Source organism: Danio rerio, chromosome 3 (genome assembly GCF_052040795.2).
Source record: "Danio rerio strain M-AB ecotype USA chromosome 3, GRCz13ab, whole genome shotgun sequence".
Lineage (NCBI taxonomy): Eukaryota > Metazoa > Chordata > Actinopteri > Cypriniformes > Danionidae > Danio > Danio rerio.
The window spans coordinates 3,601,824-3,622,500 of NC_141023.1; the positions used below are offsets into that span (position 1 = coordinate 3,601,824).

At 44.0% G+C, this 20,677-nt stretch overlaps 2 protein-coding genes across 4 annotated transcripts in view; one reads left to right on the plus strand and one right to left on the minus strand.

The window, feature by feature from the left end:
- Positions 1–11,460, plus strand: part of LOC147845424 (interferon-induced very large GTPase 1-like) — a 33,600-nt gene extending 22,140 nt beyond the window's left edge. Inside the window, exons 2-3 of the mRNA XM_087243532.1 lie at positions 8,161–9,266; positions 9,422–11,460. Coding sequence (XP_087099658.1) covers positions 8,161–9,266; positions 9,422–11,104 — 2,789 coding nt within the window. The 3' untranslated portion in view covers positions 11,105–11,460. The remainder of the gene's footprint in view (positions 1–8,160; positions 9,267–9,421) is intronic.
- myh9b (myosin, heavy chain 9b, non-muscle) overlaps positions 1–20,677 on the minus strand; it is a 798,697-nt gene that overhangs the window by 151,367 nt on the left and 626,653 nt on the right. The gene's annotated exons all lie outside the window — the stretch shown is intronic.

The following is a 20,677-nucleotide window of genomic DNA, read 5'->3' on the forward strand; positions in this document are numbered from 1 at the left end:
TCCTGCTTTCTACAGCAATTCGAATGAACGAGAATTCTCCCGGTCCAGAGTGGGTACACGCGGCGGGACCGTCGCGAGGAGTGAGAGCTCTGATATCCAGGTCCGGTTGGGCTAAAGGGGCGCAACTAGCAGAACCTATTCCTCGTCCTTCCTGACCTTAGACAGTAACTGCGCGAGCAGGCTCACTGGGGGAAACGCATACTTGCGCATGCCCCGAAGCCAGCTGTGGGCCAGTGCATCCGTGCCGAGAGAGCCATCGGTCAGAGAAAAACACAACTGGCAATGAGCGTTCTCGGGGGAAGCAAACAGATCGATCTGGGCCTCCTCGAATCGCACCCATATCAGCTGAACAGACTCGGGGTGGAGTCTCCATTCTCCAGAGCGTAACAGCTGTCGTGAGAGCGCATCGGCTGCACGATTGATCGTGCCTGGAACGTGAATGGGGCGCAGCGATTTCAGCCGCGGGTGACTCCAGAGGAGCAGACGGCGGGCGAGCTGAGACATGCGGCAAGATCGCATACCCCCCCATGCGGTTGATATACGCCGCCGTACTGTCCATCCTGACCAGCACGTGTTGCCGCTCCAGCACCGGTAAAAAGCAGTGGAGAGCGAGGAACACTGCCAACAGCTCTATTGATATGCCAATGCAACTGGGCAACCTTCCACAGGCCCGCAGCCGCATGCCCGCGACACACGGCCCCCCAACCCGTGTTGGAAGCATCTGTTGAAACAACAACATGGCTGGACGCCTGTCCTAGAGGCACACCGGTCTGTAGGAACGAGGAGTCGTTCCAAGGGCTGAGGGCGCGGCGACACAGCGCAGTAACAGAGACCCGGTGTGTGCCCGCGTGACATTCGCGTCTTGAGACTCGATCGTGAAGCCAGTGAGTGGTCTCATATGGAGCAATATGAGCGGCGTGACGGCGGCTGCGGATGCCATATGCCCCAGGAACCTCTGAAAGAACTTCAGTGGGACCACTAGTTTGCTGTCAAGCTCTCTCAGACAGTTCAGCAACAGGCGAGCGCGTTCCTCAGAGAGGTGCGCTACCATGGTGATCGAGTCCAGCTCCATCCCGAGAAAAGAGATCCTCTGCACGGGGGTAAGTTTGCTCTTTTCTCGGTTGACCTGAAGCCCCAGTAGGAGGAGATGCCGAAGCACTTTGTCACTGTGCATAATCAACTGCTCCCATGAGTGGGCTAAAATCAGCCAGTCGTCGACATAATTGAGTATGCGGATGCCCGCGAGCCGAAGGAGAGCCCGAAGGGGAGAACCGCGGAGACTGAGAGAGCCCGAAGGGGAGGACCTTGTACTGCCACGCTCGACCTTCGAACGTGAAGCGCAGAAATTGGCGGTGGCATGGAAGAATGGAGACATGAAAATACGCGTCCTTCAGGTCTATGGCTGCAAACCAATCCCGAGGACGAACGCATTGGAGAATGCGTCTCTGCGTAAGCATTCTAAACGGCAGCTTGTGAAGGCAGCGGTTCAAAACGCGCAGATCTAGGAATGGTCGTGACCCACTGCTCTTTTTGGATACGATGAAGTATGGGCTGTAAAACCCACTCTCCATCTCGGCTGGAGGAACTGGCTCAATTGCACCCTTTGCCAGGAGGGCAGCAATCTCGTCTCGCAAGACAGGGGCGGACAGGGGGTTGACCCTGGAGAAATACAGGCCCGTGAACTTGGGGGGCCGTTTGGCAAACTGAATCGCGTAACCGAGTCTGATTGTGCGTATGAGCCACCGCGAGGGACTGGCCCACGCTAACCAGGCAGGCAGAGCCGCATACTGCCACATACTGCGACCCGCGGAGACAAAGAGAGCCCTAAAGGGAGTATTTTTACTGCCAGACTCGACTTTCAAGAAGTGCATTGCATTTGTTCACAACACAAATAACTGAAGAAACGCACTGCATTTGGTCACAACACAAACAACTGAAGAAACATTGTGACTAAATGCAGTGCGCTTCCTCAGTTGTTATCATTGTGACCAAATGCTGCGCATCTCTTTAGTTTTGTGACCAAATTTGTGCATTTGTGTTGTGAGAATTTGCAACAGGTGTGCTGTCAAATTGATAAAGATCATTTTTTAATTTCCTGGTGTTTTTTGTAATAGCATGTGCTTTCTTAAATTGCAGCATGTTAAGATCTCGCGGCCACCGTGAATAAAAGTAGAGATAATACAATAGAATTGTAAAAGAATTTTTAGGTGTTGGTTGGGACAAAAACTCCTTTTAATAAGGAAAATATTCCTTCTATCGCAAGCTGTTGCTTTTAGTTGGAAAACTTGTTTAAATCAGCCTTTAGGCTTGAAAGTCCGACATACATCAATCTAGCAACTTGCGCTTGCGTGAACTTGTCAGAGGAGGTGCCGAGTGAACGTGTTTTAATCCAAGAGTGTTAAGAAGGTTAAGAATGTCCTAGATGACATTGCTCCTGTTAGAAAGAGGACCAGGAAACAAAAAGCACCTTGGAGAAACTCAACAGCAGTACAAATGATGAAAAGTGCAGAAAAGCTGAGTGTATATGGAGAAAGACAAAACTTGCTTTCTTAACACTCCCATATCCCAGGCTGGCCTGTTCGGCGACACCATTGGGGGATTCCCCCAGGAATTCTCTGCTGTGAAAGAGCAGTTCAAGGCGATGGGTGAAGTCATCTATCAGCGGGCTCGGAAAACAGCTCCTCCCGCTGCCCCTTCCGCTGCAGCAGCTCCTCAACGAAGGTGTCCACCCGGGCTTCAACATATGCTCTGCTTCCACTGCCCGCTCCACCGGCAAAGTGGCAACGCCGAGCCTCCCGCAGGACAGCAACGCCACCGCCCCAGGGCGCTGCTAAGTCCAGGAAACGGACCGCGAAGCATTCACAGAACAGGCCATTTTCCGCCCTCCAGCTCACAGCGCCGGGACCCCTCGCCTTAGGCCATCAGAGTGCAGCAGAACGGACTCCTTTCTCTCACTTGGCCTCACATCGGGATCCAGGGCGGAAGGTAAGAGAGATTCTCTATTTTCATCTCTTCCTTGGGACGCACTGCTTCTCGGGATGAGCACTCACACGTCACTTCGATGGTGTCATTAGCATACGCTCTGCTGGCCTGGTTGGTGCCGCTCAGTTTGTCGCGGTGGCTCATACGGACGGTCAGACTCGGCTATGCGATTCAATTTGCTATTCGCCCTCCCAAGTTCACGAGTGTACTTTCAAGAGGGTCATTCTTGAGAGCGCCCCTGTCATGCAAGAGGAGATAGCTGTCCTCCAGGCGAGATGAGGTCCGGGTTTTACTGCCCGTATTTCATCGTGCTCAAAAAGTGTGGGGCGTTAAGGCCAATCCTAAATCTGCACAGACTGAATGGTCATTTACACAAAATGTCATTCAGAATGCTCATGCAGAAACGCTTGCTTCAGAGGGTCCATCCACAGGATTGGTTTGCAGCCATAGACCTGGAGGGCACACATTTTCACGTCTCCATTCCGACGAGCATGGCAATACAAAGTCCTCCCCTTCGTGCTTTCTCTGTCTCAGCGGGTATTTAACTATCTCGACGACTGGCTCATTCTTGACTTGTCTCGCAATCAGCTGTTTATTCACAGAGACAAAGTGCTTCGGCACCTCAACCAGTTGGGGATTCAGGTCAACTGAGAGAAGAGCAAACTTTGCCCTGTGCAGAGGATCTCTTTCATCTTGGGCTGGAGCTGGATTCGGTCGCTATGGTTGAGCGCCTCACTGAGGAGCGCGCAAGGCTAATGCTTTTTTGTCTAAACTAGCTCAAAAAGAAGATAGTGCTACCACTGTAATGTTTTCAGAGGCTCCTGGGGTATATGGCATCCGCGGCCACGTTTATGTCGCTTGGTTAGCTTCATATGAGACCACTTCAGTGTTGCCTTCGCAATCCAGTCCCCAGACGGGCATGGCGTGTGGGTACAGACCGAGTGCACATCACTCAGCTGTGTCTCCACACCCTCAGCCCCTGGACGGATCTAGCTTTTCTATGGGCCGGAGTGCCCCTAAGGCTAGTATCCAGGCATGATGTCATAATGATAGATGCCTCCAGCACGGGCTGGGGGGCCATGTGCAACGAGCATGCAGCCGCAGTTTCGTGGTCAGGACCCCGCCTGCATTGGCATATCAACTGCCTGGAACTGTTGGCAGTGTATCTTACTCTCCACCGCTTTTTGCCGGTGCTGGAGTAGAAACATGTGTTGGTCAGAACGGACAGCATGGCGACGGTGGCTTAGATCCACCGTATGAGGGGTATATGCTCCCGCCGCATGTCTCAGCTCGCTCGCCGTCTGCTCCTTTGGAGTTACATGCAGCTGAAATACCTGCGTTCCATTCACATTCTGGGCAAGCTCAACCGTGCAGCCGATGCGCTCTCATGGCAGCTAGTGTCCCGAGGAGAGTGGAGACTCCACCCCGATTTAGTCCAGCTGATATTCAAGATAATCATGCCTTGAATTCGGGCCCGGTTATTCTCACATTGTCCTGAGACCCCGGCCTGGCTATGTGCCCAAGGTTCCTACCTCCCCATTTAGAGATCAGGTGGTGAACCTGAAAGCACTGCCTTCAGAGGAGGCAGGCTCAACCCACTCACTGCTTTGTCCCGTTCGCGCTTTGCGCATTTACGTAGAACAAACGCAAAATGTAAGATCATGTGAACAGCTCTTCATCTGTTATGGTGGTCGGCAGAAGGGAAATGCCGTATCAAAACAGAGGTTGACCCACTGGTTAGTTGATGCCATCGTCCTTGCTTATCAATGCCAGGGCGAGCCGCGCCCTCCTAATGTGAGAGCGCACTCTACTAGAGGTGTCGCTTCCTCATTGGCATTATCACGTGGTGCCTCTCTCACAGATATCTGCAGAGCTGCGGTTTGGGCGACACCTAACACATTCCCGAGGTTCTATATTCTTCGAGTGGAGTCAGTTTCCTCCTGGTTATTGGGTAACCCCAATCAATCGGGGTTGGAATTAAGCTCGATGTTACAAACGCTTGCTGCGACAAGCTCCCTAACCCTTTTTTCTACTCTACTAGTAACCTTCCCTTCTCAGGCGAACCCTAGAGAGTTCCTCCGAGGCCCCCAGCATCGACTCAACAGAGGAGTCGAGTGCATGGCTCAGTGTGCGGTTGGTACGCCCAGTTTTGGTCTAAATGCATATTGAGGATTGGTGCCAGCTATGTGCATCCCCATTCAGTGATGCCATATGCATTATTACCACAGTGTGTTCCCCCTTATTAGGCGGTCCCGTGTCTTCCCTAAACAGCTAACCAGCTTATCATATGTAGCATATGATAATTTAGACTCTTACACTGTTTAGAAATGGATCTTCTAAAAGTGGTAAATGCTTCACTTCTTCCAGTTGTTAAACCCCTCTTGAAAAGAGCAACCAGGATAACACCCTATTGAGCAATTACAGGCCAATTTCGCATCTCCCTTTCATTGGCAAATGTCCCACAAGGTTCAATACTGGCACCCCTCCTGTTCAGCCTATATATGCTCCCACTGATTCAAATAATGAGAACAAACCAAATCTCCTAACACAGCTATGCTGAACAAATAGAAAACTGAAGTCATTGTGTTTGGGAACAAAGATGAGGTTACAAAATAATCAAGAGGTCAAGAATCTTGGTGTGACTCTGGAGTCAGATCTGAGCTTCAGTAGTCATGGCAAAGCAGTAACTTAACTACCATACACTCATCTTAAAAACACTGCAAGAGTCTTCCGTGAGGAAACTTGTTCATGCTTTTGTCAGCAGCAGGATGGATTACTGTAATGAACTCTTCACTGGTCTTCCCAAAAAGACAGTCAGACAGTTGCAGCTCATCCAGACCGCTGCTGCCAGAATTGTGACCAGAACCAAAAAAAGCAGAGCACATAACACCTGTCCTCAGGTCTTTACAGTTACAGACTCCCAGTTACATTACAGTTGCAGATCGCACTACTATGTCTTTTTCTTTTTCATTAATTCATAACTTGTTTTAGCACATTTTAATCTGTTTTTAATCAATTTTATTATTTGTTGTTTTTATTTTCTTATACTTATTTATTTTATTCCTGTTTATGTAATGCACTTTTAATTATGATTGTGAATGAAATATAAATAAACTTGCTTTGCCTTACCTATATATTTATTAATATCCAAAAAAATTGTGTGGTATTTTAAAAAGTAGAGGTGAAATTTTAATTTCAGTTTATTATTTTAATTCCAATGTTTCATTAGTGCAAAATCAAAGGGCAAGCTTCAGTTTTACATAGTAAACTAATTATTCTAATTACATAATGATAATTTTGGTCAATCACAATTCAATTCATCTTTATTTCTATAGCGGTTTTACAATGTAGATTGTGTCAAAGCAGCTTCACATAGAAGATTACAGTGAATTGACAGTGTCAGTTCAATTTTCATTGTTAAGGTTCAGTTGAGCTCAGTTCAGTGTGGTTCAATATTCACTGCTGAAACTTCAAACACTGAAGAGCAAATATATCGATGCGCAGCTCTAAAGATCCCGAACCATGTGAGCCAGTGGCGACACTTTAGGCAGCTATGCGGCACTAATGGTATTCCTTAGGCCCAGACAAAGTTGGGCTCACAGTGTAGGTGCAAATGTGGCCAAGTTATCTTAACCACCTTTAGCAAATATTTGGCACACTGAGCTCTGGCTAATGTGGCTATGAGCCTAAAGCGGCCCAGAGAAGATATGGCAAATGTGGCCCAGTTATCTCAAAACATATATTGCTCACTTTTGGTGAATATTCGGCACAGTAAGCTCTGGCTAATGTGGATTTGAGCCTATAGTGGCCCAGAGAAGATATGACAATGTGGCCCAGTTATCCTAAAACAAATGTGGGCCAATTTTGGCAAATATTTGGCACAGTTAGCTCTGGTTAATGTGGTTGGGAGCCTAAAGCGGCCCAGAGGAGATAAGGCAAATGTGGCCCAGTTATCTTAAAACATATGTGGACCACATAGACTAAAGTCACCATCATGGAGAAAAGTGTTGGGTTTAGTTGGGCTCATAGCCCTGAAGCTATTACTATAAAGGATTTTGGGCTGCTGTAACTTTCAGAACTTTGCTTGAAAAAAGTTCCAATACAGCAAAGTAAAAAATAAAAAAAATAAAATGAAGTGAGGCACAGCCTGTGATGAAATAATATAATGCACTGCTGTTAGCCAATGTTTAATCCATTATTAGAAGTAATGTAATAACATGCTTGCACAAGCCACAGAATTATGGTTTATAAGGTAATAAAATTATATGGTTCAACTTCTGCTTACAGAGACATCAATAATCATGAATAATCACAAACAGGAAACATCACAAACAGGAAAATAAAAGTGAAAAAATCAACAACGTCAACATTAACAGCAGAATCAACAGCAAATATTACAAACTGGAGCATTAATAAGCTGTATAATGTATTTATACTGCAATGCATGCTTGGATTGGATAAACTGGGGCCCAGTTTAGGGTCAGTTCTGGTTAATTTGTTAGAATTCTGACTAATATGTGGTATTGCTTTGGCTTAAGTGTCTGCTAAATGACTAAATGTAAATGTAAACAGGATTGGACCGCCCTAGAGCCATAATTTCATTTAGTATGTGGTCCAGATGTAAGTGTCTGGTGTGGGCCGGCTCTGGGCCAGAATAAAAGCAAATTGTGGCCCAAATTGTGGCCCAGAATAGGGTCAGTTCTGGTTCATTTGGTTGAATTCTGGCTGATATGTCATATTGCTATGACTTAATTATGGCCCAGATCTGGCAAACAGGAGCGGACCGCCCAAGTGCTATAATTCCATGCACTATGTGGGCCGGATGTAAATGTCTGGTGTGGGCTAGATTTGAGCCACATGAATTTTGCTAGCTGGGTGAGAATTCTGTTCATCGTATCATCCATTTGTATCCAATAAATTACTAATACTTTTGACTCTGAAGAAATTCCTCTCCTGACCTTTTTTATTGAACATGGATGGAATTAACTATATATTCCAACAGAATTTTACTGTAATTTTTATGAAAACTTGTGTACATTTTTATGCATTTTGCTACAAATATTTTTAATTTCATATGAACAATATTTTTCTTTTCTTTATATTAGACTCACCACACTTATAATGCATTTGTAAATCTAGCCCTCATGGTTTAAAACTGATGCATTTCCTCTTTTACAGGTTCAGCTGAGAGTGAGGATGAACTGAGGATTGTTCTTCTGGGAAAAACTGGAGTTGGTAAAAGTTCAACAGGAAACACAATCTTAGGAAGAGACGCATTTGCTGCAGATTTATATGAAGAATCTGTTACTAAAGAAAGTCAGAGAGAATCATGTGAAATCAATGGCAGACGCATCACTGTGATCGACACTCCAGGACTGTTTGATACTGAACTCACTAATGAGGAGATCCAGAGAGAAATCAGACGCTGCACCTCCATGATTCTGCCTGGACCACATGTATTCATCATGGTGCTCAGTTTAGGACAGAGATTTACTAAAGAGGAGGAAACATCAGTGAAGTTCATCCAGGAGATGTTTGGTGAACACTCTCTAATGTTCACCATAGTGCTCTTCACTAGAGGAGATGATCTGAAGAAAAAAACCATTGATCAGTGTTTGGGTAAACCTGGATCTGTGATCAGAAAACTGATAGAAGCTTGTAGAAACAGATTCCATGTGTTCAACAATAATCAGCCTGAAGACCGAACACAAGTGTCTGAACTACTGGAGAAGATAGACAACATGGTGAAGGCAAACGGAGGAAGTTTCTTCTCATGTAAGATGATCAGAGAGATGGAGAGAGAAAAACAAGAACAGCAGATGAAGATCCTGATGGACAGAGTTAAAGAAACAGAAGAAAAGATGAAGAGACTAGAAGAAGAAAATGAAAGAATGAAGATGATGATGGAGGAAGAACAAAAGAATCAGGAGAAAGAGAAAAAGTATGAAGATGAGTTTAAAGAAAGAGAAGAAGAACATAAAATACAGATAAGAAAACAAAAGAAATGGGACAAACAGAAACAAGAGGAAGAGAAGAAGGGAATAGAAGAAAAAAAGCTGATTTCAGATGAACAGATTCAGAAACTCGAGAGGGAAACGGATGGAAAATTCAAAGAGAAAGAGAGAAAAGAAAGAGAGAGACAAAAACAATTAGATGATTCAGAAAAGAGACTGGAAGAAGAAAAGAAGAGAGAAGATCAACATAACAGCGAGGAGAAACTGAAACTGTTAGAGAAAGAGGAGATTATGAGGAAAAGTCACGCTGAAACTGATGATTCACTACAGGTGAGTGTTACTGTCGGCTTTCATCTTTGTCCTGTTACTAAAATGTATAGCTAATAAAAATAATACTACAATCAGCTCTCATAGACAGACAAACCAAAGCTCTCAAGGCTTTTTTACATATTTCTTACTGGTTTATTTGTGTTGAATCCCAAAAGGTCGCAGCCAACAGGAAACTGGAGACTATATGCAGGGAGTGGTACTGGAGTCTCCACAACGCCATGATGGAAATTGAGAACAAACTACACAACCAAATAGAAAATGAAGCAATTCATGAAGTTGAGGAAACTGATCTTCACAGAGAACTGAAGACGACCTGTGAAGAAGTGGAAAAATCCATGTCAGAGTTCTTTGAGAAAGACACGGATAAATATTTACTGATTCAGTGGAAAACATCATTTGAAACCAAAATCAAGAAGCTTCAGGAGAACATTGTGAGAGAAACAAAGAGGAAATTAAAGGAGGTTCTTCAGCAACATGACATAAATAGAAGGACTGATGCTCAGAGGACACATCATGAAAACACTCTTTATGAAAAGTGCAAAGTGCCTGACATAAAAAACAAAGATAAAACAAATGATAAAAGAACAGTGAAGAGAAATTTTAATTCAGTTTGGGAGCAGAGTATGAAGGAGATCACCAGAGACACTTCTGCAATCAGAGAGATCGACATAATGAGAGATGTGAGGAAGATCCTCAGTGACGTCTATGAAAGTGCTCCTGTAGACCAATGGAACGAAAGCAGGGATATTTTTAATGTAAAAACTTATTCACATTATGTATGGCTGAAAAGAAACTACAGGCTCAGTGGTCTACTACAATTTACAATGGAGTGGTTTGGTTACGTTCTGTCTAAAGCAGATGAAGCCCAGATCAGATCATTAGTTGCAGATGTTGCTCATCAGACAGACAGAATGATTCAGTCATTCAATATCACAAAAATGGGCTACAACATCAGCCTTATTCAACAACTCATAGAGTACATCAACACAAGAGAAACAGAACATGAGGAAGGAGCAGTGAAATATGTGTTCAAGGATGAGTTCTTCATTGATTTGGTTTATTCCATCTGTAAAAGAGCAAACAAGACGATCACCGACCAACACAGACTCTTCAGAGAAGCCAATGATCCTGAAATATACTTAAAAAATAAACGAGAAGAGTACTATAGTTTTTTTCAGAAATACTGTAATGGAGCAAAACCAGCTGCTGTTTTAGGTCAAATCATCTGTCAGAAACTGAAGGAGCCCATTGAGCAGAGCATCTACAAGAAAACTGCCAGAGATTTAGCAGATGAAATGAAAACAGACTGTGCATCACTGAGTGGAAACAGATCAAATCTGGAGAAACAAATCCTGAAGACACTGGCAGAAGAGGAGGACTTTGACAAATACATGAACTACATTCATTATCCCAAAGATCACTTTAAGAAGTTCATTAGAGATGAAGTCAGTCGCTACATCAGAGATAAGTTCAGCATCAGTGTTTTACCCAAGATGAAGGAGAACATTAAACTCCTGCAGCAGAAGATCATGAACGCAGCACATCAATCTACTGAACATGTTCAAGTCAACAGTGGAGATGTTGGTTTGTGGTTGAAGAGTTTCACACAGCAGCTCTCAGATCAGCTGATCTTCTCTGAAAAAGACCTCAGTGGAGTCAAACATGATGATGTTGATGATTTCACACTCCTAGAAGATGTGATCAGACAAGAGCTTCCTGCTGTAATGTCAGACATCAGCAGCAGATTCAACACAGACACATTTCCAGTAAAGCTGGACTATAAGTTCAGGCCAGATGAGCTTCTGATCGATCACTTCTGTCAGTGCTGTTACGTTTAGTGTCCGTTCTGTGGAGTCGCCTGCACCAACACCAGAGAAAGCCAAGATGGAGATCACAGTGTTCCTTTTAATCGTGTAACTGGACTAAATGGGCAGTTTTATGAAGAAACACCAAACTTGTCTGTTAGAATCTGCACATCAGCAGTAGCCAGTTATCAGTCTTTTTATCCCACTGCCTTAACTAAATTAGTCTACTGGAGAGATTACAGAAGAGCAGGATGAGGTTATGCAGACTGGAGCATCACTCCCACTTTCTTTGAACTGCCCTACTGGAACTGTTTTGTCAGTAGATTCCAGGAAGATCTAGAAAAATACTACAGTAAAACATTTGAGGAAAGTGGTAAAATACCAGATTAGTGGAGACAATTCACAAAGCAGGAAGCTATTGAGAGTTTAGAATAATACATCTAATGCAGGAGATGAAGAATGAGAAACTGAATCTCCTCAGAACAATCTGTTATTATTTTTATACGTTCATCAATAGCCGCATTTCCACTATCGGGCCAGTGTGAGCCAGGGCTTTAATCGGGCCGGGCCGGGCCAATAGCCCGGGAGGTGGAGAAATGAGGCCGAAATCATGTCGCGTTTCCACTGTCGGGCTTGTAGCTCACAGCGCGTCACACAAACACCGCCTACAGAACGTCCCCGAATCAAACGTCACACAACCCGCCCACTTCAGCAGGAATGAGGCAGATAAAGCACACCATGGAATCATCACGAAACGAAACCATTAAAATGAAGACAACCGAAACAAACAAATGACACGTTACTGTACAGCAGTACATGAAATGTCTATACGCACAGACCTGTGTGTTTCCATTCATTACATTTGTTTACTCGCAGACCGACTGTTGGCATTGTGCATCGAGCGCTCTCGCCACTAACGGACCCATCACAGTGAGCGCACACATCCATAATATAAAGCCACAGAAATTCTCCTTTATAACTCGATATAGCACATCTTGTTAAGTGTTTCCGGCACAAGAAGAGCGAGTAGCCTAATAAAATATAGCCATATTTGTTGCGCTCAGCAGCTATTCACTAAAGCTCTTTATTTAAAGTTTCATTTATAAATTAAACCACATCATATAAAAACATAAACAGTTGTTTGAGGATGTAGAACACATTTTGTGTGTGGGCTTTCCCCCAATGCGTTTAAAGCTGCGCTGCACAGGACTGAGTGACAGAAAAAAAGGTAGGCTAGATTCTGCTTTCACTCACCCAAATAATGCTCTGTTTGCGCGATTTGATTAATATCATCGCATTCAAATACTTTATAAATGATATTTCAAACCTTCTCTGGTGTTTATTGTTTTTAGAAAATATCTAAAATCTTTTTTTTCTTCAGATAGGTCTTTGTAAAATGAAAGTTAGGCTATATGTGGCTTTAAAATGGTTTGATTTATGTATTGTATATAGGCTACCTACATTGTTATAGCTAGCTTTTGTTTATTTTATATTGGTTTATTTATTTAATGTGGTTTTATATATATCCGATATTTGTAATTCTTTAAATTATATTTCAATATAGCTTAGGCTATTTTATCAAGATATGACACTATATTGTTTAAAGTCTACGAAAGTGGGCATGTAATTTGATAAGTTTTATGTCTTTCTGTTGTATTTATATTGTGTATTATCTCAATATCTGCCCGCTTGCGGCATCAACAGAGCTGTGAAGGGAGCGCTCTTGCCCGGTCTCACTCACACAAACAGGCATTTAAACGCGCACAAACAAACATTTTAAACTTGACAATAACTCTCGAAAACCTTTACTGTCTGCTGTGTCTTTAATATGGTGTAAAGATTATTATGCGCTATTGAAACAAAGGAGGACGCAGCAAAGAACGTCACTATAAATTAAAACTACTTTATTGTTTTATGCAGCAGCCTTACATTTAAAAGGGAAACATAAAGGTGATCATATGCAAAAAGACCCCAGACTATAAGGCCAGATGTTATTTATGTGTTTGGCGCATGTACTCATGTGCGATCAGAAAACTGCCCGCCTCTCCTTTCACTCCGCCCCGAAGCACCAGCTGGCCCTCCTTGGCCCAAGGTATTCGGCGGGCCAAAAAAGGCCTGCCGCTAGCCCCAATAAAGCCCCGCTTTGGCCCGATTAAGCCCCGGAAGTGACAGTGGAAACGCCACTGGCCTTGGCTCGCCCTGGCTCGCTCGCTTCAGGCGCCATAGTGGAAACGCTGCTAATGACAGTCTGAATTTGGCTACAGCTCAGATGAGTTGTATTAAATACACAGGACTAAAGCTAATATTTCATTCCTTATTAAAAAAAATCTACTAAACCACATATTCCTAAATATATGACTAATTGGTATAACTAGATGTTTGAGGTGTAGTACTGTTTAGGACCAATCAAACAATATATTATTATGACCAAAGTCATTTATTATTTGTTTTGTAGTTGTGTATATTCTTCTGTGTGCATGTGTGTCCAGGGTGTTGTTTTATAAAAGGGGTTTTAAAAAAGCGGGAATTAAGGGTGTTTTGGGGCCATGGAGAAGTTTTGACATGCACTGACATTTGTGTTGTTTTCAGTATCTTAAAAACATATTAATGGCCAAAGTGTGATAACACTGTAAACAGCACAAGCTGGGCTACAATAATACCTAAGCAGCATGTTTGTATGTGTTTTTGAGAAAGAAATGTTTATGCATGTTTAGTAAGTGAGACAAGGCCGTGAAACACACAAAGAACATTTGTTCACAAGACTTTTGAGAACTGGATCTGGTAGTCTAGTGTTTTTGCTTCAAAATAATGGGAATATCATCTTGTTCACTTGTTCACAGAAAACAATATAATGAAAATAAAATTTCTAAGTCACTTTTTGAGTGAAAATGGTTTATGCGAGAAGGCGTGAACTATCATTACTATGCAGTGAGTCACACCTGAGAAAACAAAGACCTGCATAATGAGCCATCAGACAGCTATGTGACTAAGGCCCCATTTGCACTTGTGCGTTTTAGTTTGAATACAGCGTTTTAGTTCAAAAACGATCTGCGTCCACACTAGCATTTCTGAACATATCTCCGCCCACACAGCGCCAGCAAAAACGTATATTACGTGACCATTCGCACACTCTGGGCATGCGCATTGTAGTATAAACAGGAAGTGTGTGTCTTGCTCGGCATTTGGTTATTGTTAGTCAACAAAAGCCGGTCGAACAATGAATGCGATGACAAAGAAAACAAGAGAGGTATTTTTGTGGCCAGACGAAGAGGTCTAGTTGGTACTAAACGTAACAAATGAATAACTGCACATTGGTGCCTAAAACAGACAACAGTGCAAGCAACGCTCCCATTTCTGTGTCAGTGTTGTTGTTTATAGTGAAGGATGGTCTGCTGTCTTCCGGTAGCGTTAAAGCCATGTGTTATAGTCATGTGAAAGGGGCTTGACAAATAAGGGAAGGATACGCAATGACACAAAAGCCCCAATCAGGTGGCAAATCTCACCAGCCCCGCCTTCGTTTTCAGATGTCTCCGTTTTCCCTCATCCACACTGAGATGGAGCAGCAGCATTTAAGAATGAAAACGGCCTCTCCATCGTTTTCAAAACGCTCCGTTTTCGGCACTCGAAAACTCCGGCATAGTGTGGACGGATGGCGTAAACGTAGCAAAACTAATGTGTTTTCAAACTAAAACGCATTAGTGTAAACGGGGCCTAAGTGTTTCAAGAAAGAATCTGAGAAAAAAATACATTTATAAATTTTTTTTGTTTGCAGTTTATTTAAAATATTTTTAAATATTACAAAAAAATAACCCGAGACACACTTGTGAGAGTCAGTACACTGTATAAAACTCTGTAAACTATATAAACTTACACATAGCAAATCTACTTGTAAAGTTACTTATAAATACACGTTACATTTAACTTAAGGCATGCACTTGAATTTACACATAGAACAGAGTGTACAGAAGACACAATTAAGGCAAAATCAACAATGTAAATATGAAGAGTGTAAGATAATAGAGGGTGTAAGGTTTGTAAAAGTCCAGTGTGAGCAGCACATTGTCTTAGCTGTGCAGGTAGGAATCTCAGAGCCGGTAGAGCCATGTCAGCAACAGTCCCTCTTTACCGCTGTTGTTTTCACATTTGGATAAAAAAAAATAAACAAGCTGATTACATAAACTACATTATTAACATTTTTGTGATGTTCACTGATACTAGTACTAATTTACCTAATAAACTCAGTTACCACTTAGTAATTATAAACTGAAGAGCACCTGTTTTGTATACACCTGTCTGTTTTTATTTTTCACAATAGCTTAGCATATGCATATTTGATTGGAGAACAGAATGCAAATAACAAATAAACTATATTTTAACACTATCAACCACAAATAAGTTTACCATACTTACATGAAAAACACAATTAGTAAGTTAAAGTGAATGAAGCAGTGGTTTTGAAACATACTAAAGTACTTGAAATAATTTGCTTTATCAGTTCAATAGTTGCTGTGGTAATACATAACTACTAGCCTATTGTAACGACGGGGGGTGACAGAGACTACTGGAGGTAAGATCCACAATGCAGGTTTATTCAACATCAAACAAGCAATGGTCTAATCAGGTGTTGTAATGTCACTGGAAGCAAACAAGACTCGGCAAACTGGATGGGTGAATGAGTGGCTTATGAAGGGTGTCTAATCAGTCTCTGAAAGTCCTCAGGTGATGCGAGTGTAATCAGTTTAGATGAGTGAGCAGGCGTGAGTGTCTGGGAGAAGTGCATGTATGCATATGTTGTCCAGAGGAAGGCGGAAGTGTAGTCCATGGTTATACGGGGGACCAGCGATCTCCGGAGAGTGATCGCTGGTTATCGTAACATAGCCCCCCCCCCCTCTTAAGAGTGGCTTTTAGACGCTCAAAATACAGTTCTGGCGGGAGGTGGAGCGGAGGCGGAACAAGGGGGAGGGATGGAGGGCCAGGACCCTGCACCTGGGGCGTACCTGGGGTGTGGAGCTGAGGCGGGCCTGGAGCATGGAGCTGCGGAAGGCCTGGAGCGTGGAGCTGCAGAGGACCCAGAAAGTGGAGCTGCAGAGGATCCGGAGCGTGGGACTGCGGAGGGCCTGGAGCGTGGAGCTGCAGTGGATCCGGAGCGGGGGCCTGGAGCGTGGAGCTGCAGTGTCCCTGGATCATGAGACATCAGAGGACCTGGAGTACTGCGGGCCGCCAGCAAGGCGAGCTGCCTGTGTAGCGCCGGCAGGGCGAGCTGCCTGTGTAGCGCCGGCAGGGCGAGGAGTCTGGGTGGCGTCGGCAGAGCAAGAAATCTGGGTGACACCGGCAGGGCGAGTTGTCTGGGTGGCACCGACAGGGCGAAGAGCCGGGCTGGGACCAGCAGGGTGAGGAGCTGTGGCCGTTCGGGAAGCTTAGGAGGCGGCGGCCCTTCGGGAAGCTCAGGTGGCGGCGGCCACTTGGGAAGCTCAGGCAGCGGCAGCCACTCGGGAAGCTCAGGCAGTGGTGGCCATTCGGGCAGTGGCGTCGACTCTGGCTGCGGCGTCGACTCTGGCTGCGGCGCTGGCTGCGGCACTGGCAGCTCTGGAGGATCTGGCAGCACTGGAGGGTCTGGCAGCACTGGAGGGTCTGGCAGCTCTGGAGGATCTGGCAATTTTACCAGAAAGACTCTAGAAGGCAGATAAACGTTTGAACATTTATTGTGAATTGTTTGCATGAATGAGAGTTCGTTATGGTGCTTTCATAAAGTTTTTTGGCGTAAGCCCCGTCTATAGTGCAGAACTCTGGATGAGCTGGCAGATCCTGCCTGAAGATGAAGGCAGGGCGAAGCCAACCCCCTGAGTGGAGACGAGGCCAACCTGGTGGTGGTGGTGATGGGGAGGATGGAGGGAAACTTCCGCAACGTCACCTGAATACAGCGAAACAGATTGTTTAGATGAGCTTTTATACATGGCTTGCTTGGTTGTTATAGGCTGACGAGATAATTATTATGAATGACGTGACATCTCAGTCTTCCTGGTAGAACCTTCGCTAAAGCTTTCATCACTAGAGGGTCTGGCAGCTTTGGAGGATCTGACAGTTCTGGAGGATCTGGCAGCACTGGAGGGTCTGGCAGCTCTGGAGGATCTGGCAGTACTGGAGGGTCTGGCAGCTCTGGAGGATCTGGCAGCTCTGGAGGGTCTGGCAGCACTGGAGGATCTGGCAGCTCTGGAGGGTCTGGCAGCTCTGGAGGATCTGGCAGCACTGGAGGATCTGGCAGCTCTGGAGGATCTGGCAGCTCTGGAGGGTCTGGCAGCACTGGAGGATCTGGCAGCTCTGGAGGGTCTGGCAGCTCTGGAGGATCTGGCAGCACTGGAGGATCTGGCAGCTCTGGAGGATCTGGCAGCTCTGGAGATGGCCTTCCAGGAGCAGGAACAGACTTGGGACTGGAAGCCATCTTGTAAGCTGGCTGACTGGGAGCGGCCATCTTGTGAGCTAACTGTGTGGGATGAGTTGCAAGCCCCATTGCCAGGGGTTCTTGCTCCTTAGAATTGTAATCAATGTACAGGCAATGGATTGTAAGGCTGGCGGCTAAACAGGATAACAAGGATAAACAAGGCAAGGGTCTAAACACAGAAAAAACAAGACAAGGAGAAACGCGTTGTAATGTCACTGGAAGCAAACAAGACTCGGCCAACTGGATGGGTGAATGAGTGGCTTATGAAGGGTGTCTAATCAGTCTCTGAAAGTCCTCAGGTGATGCGAGTGTAATCAGTCTAGATGAGTGAGCAGGCGTGAGTGTCCGGGAGAAGTGTATGTATGCATATGTAGTCCAGAGGAAGGCGGAAGTGTAGTCCATGGCTATAGTGTGAACCAGCGATCTCCGGAGAGCGATCGTTGGTTATCTTAACACCTATGGTAATATACACATATAATAATAATAATAATAATACATATATTTGTATGTATTATTATAAATGTTTATTAAATATAACATTACATTTTACTATATAGGCCTATGTTTATCATTATATGCTATACGTTATAGGATACACATTGTATAGCAATGAAACTATAAGTGGTCTGTAAGGACATATTTCAAATAAATCATGAAGGTTAAAATAAAAGACTTACTCGACAGGAATTCTATCCTCAGCTGGGTCTAGACGTTCCATAAAATCTATGCGGTCATCAGAGTCGCGAGAAAGCAAATTCTTCATCGCTGTTCAGTATTGTGCTTCTTCACTCATGTACCGTGCCATCATTCAAACGAAAGTAAGTAACTATAATAAAGCTTGTCATTTGATGCCATGTCTCGAGGAGCGTGTCCATTATTACCTGGCTCACCTAAGTTAATTTCCATATGAACTGCGCGCTCATTGAAGGCTCGATCATGTTTGCTGTAATGAGGTGACAGGAGAATCTGTACCCGTCTTTGCTTCTATACGGATTACATGAAAAAAAAAATATTTGTTTTTGACTTGAATTAGTTATTGCAAAAGTAGACATATCAAGCTTTCTTTAGGTATCTCTCTCATGGCTCTTTGTTCAGTATTGTCCGAGTTTCAGTTCATTTTAATGACGTGTTTTTCCTGACACAGTCTACATCTTGCGCGCATCTCATGCAGGCTATTTGTAAAATCAAAGCCTCGTGGGCGTGGTAGCATTAATTCTAATGAGCTCAGACTGAGAAACTAGACATAGCATTAGTTTCATACTGATTTCTTTATCAAACATTATTTGTTTTCAACATGCACTCACTGCATTTAAAAGTAGACACTTCAAGCTTTCTAGAGATATACGTCTCGTGTCTGTGTGTTTTGTTTCCGCGGAGTTTCAGCGCATTTAGCTGACGCGTTTCTAAAAATAGTTATCGAAGAGAGAAAAGACAGAATGCCTACACTGTTTATGATCCTTGTTTTGCAAAAGCACACACGTTTGTTGTCATTGTGAGTGTACACAATAAAAACTAGACACCTAACAGATTTGATTTATGTATTGACCTTACTGCAGTTAGTCTAAAGCAGTGGTCACCAAACTTGTTCCTGGAGGGCCGGTGTCCTAGAGATTTTAGCTCCAAACCTAATCAAACACACCTGAACAAGCAAATCAAGGTCTTACTAGGTATACTTGAATCATCCAGGTGTGTTGAGGCAAGTTGGAGCTAAACCCTGCAGGGACACTGGCCCTCCAGGACCGAAATTGGTGACCCCTGGTCTAAAGATTAAAAATGAATCACCAGAAATGGCATGAAACTCTGGAGGAAACGCTGGATAGCCTGCTGATGTGACATTAATTGTTTTATACTGAAACTTTCCTTCTAAAAGCACTTTCTTGGTCTTATACATATTTCTTTGCACATTAAACACACGCACGGCCGGAGCAAGCTGAACTGGCGCTCAAGGCAAACAACGATCACGCCTTAACCCGAAAATAAAAAAGAAAGTGACCGATTCGCGGATAGAAGTGAGGACCGGGACGGAGGGGGTGAGTGTCGCGGATGAAAGTGAGGAGTGTGGGATTTACGGACGTCACCCTCACTATTCTGTCACCCAAGATGGGATGCCGGCCCTGAACAGATGTCGGCCACAACAGGAAAAAAAAAACTGCAATTGCTTTAATTGCGTTAATTTTTTTTACGTGTCAAATATTTCAAATTAATAGCATGGGTTTACGCGCTAGTTTTGACAGCCCTAGTTTTTATGTATAAATGTAATTTTGTGTTGTGTTCGTTGCAACCCAGGAAGAATAGCCACTACCTTGTTAGTGGCTAATGGAGATCCTGAGAAATAAATAAATAGCAACAACAGAAACTACTACAGCAACAACATCAAGAACACCAACCACAGCAACAACAGAAACTACTACAACAACATCAAGAACACCAACCACACCAAAAACATCAAGAACACCAACCACAGCAACAACAGAAACTACTACAACAACATCAAGAACACCAACAATACCAACAACATCAAGAACACTAACCACAGCAACATGAGAAACTACTACAGCAACATCAAGAACACCAACCAGAGCAACAACACCAAGAACAACAACCACAGCAACAACAGAAACTACAACAACATCAAGAACACCAACAACATCAAGAACACCAAACACAGCAACAACATCAAGCACGCCAACCACAGCAACAACATCAAGTACACCAAACACTGCAACAACATCAAGCACGCCAACCACAGCAACAACATCAAGAACACCAAACACAGCAACAACATCAAGCACGCCAACCACAGCAACAACATCAAGAACACCAAACACAGCAACAACATCAAGTACACCAAACAGAACAACAACATCAAGTACACCAAACACAGCAACAACATCAAGTACACCAAACACAGCAACAACATCAAGTACACCAAACACAGCAACAACATCAAGAACACCAAACACAGCAACAACATCAAGAACACCAAACACAGCAACAACATCAAGAACACCAAACACAGCAACAACATCAAGAACACCAAACACAGCAACAACATCAAGAACACCAAACACAGCAACAACATCAAGAACGCCAAACACAGCAACAACATCAATAACACCAAACACAGCAACAACATCAATAACACCAAACACAGCAACAACATCTAG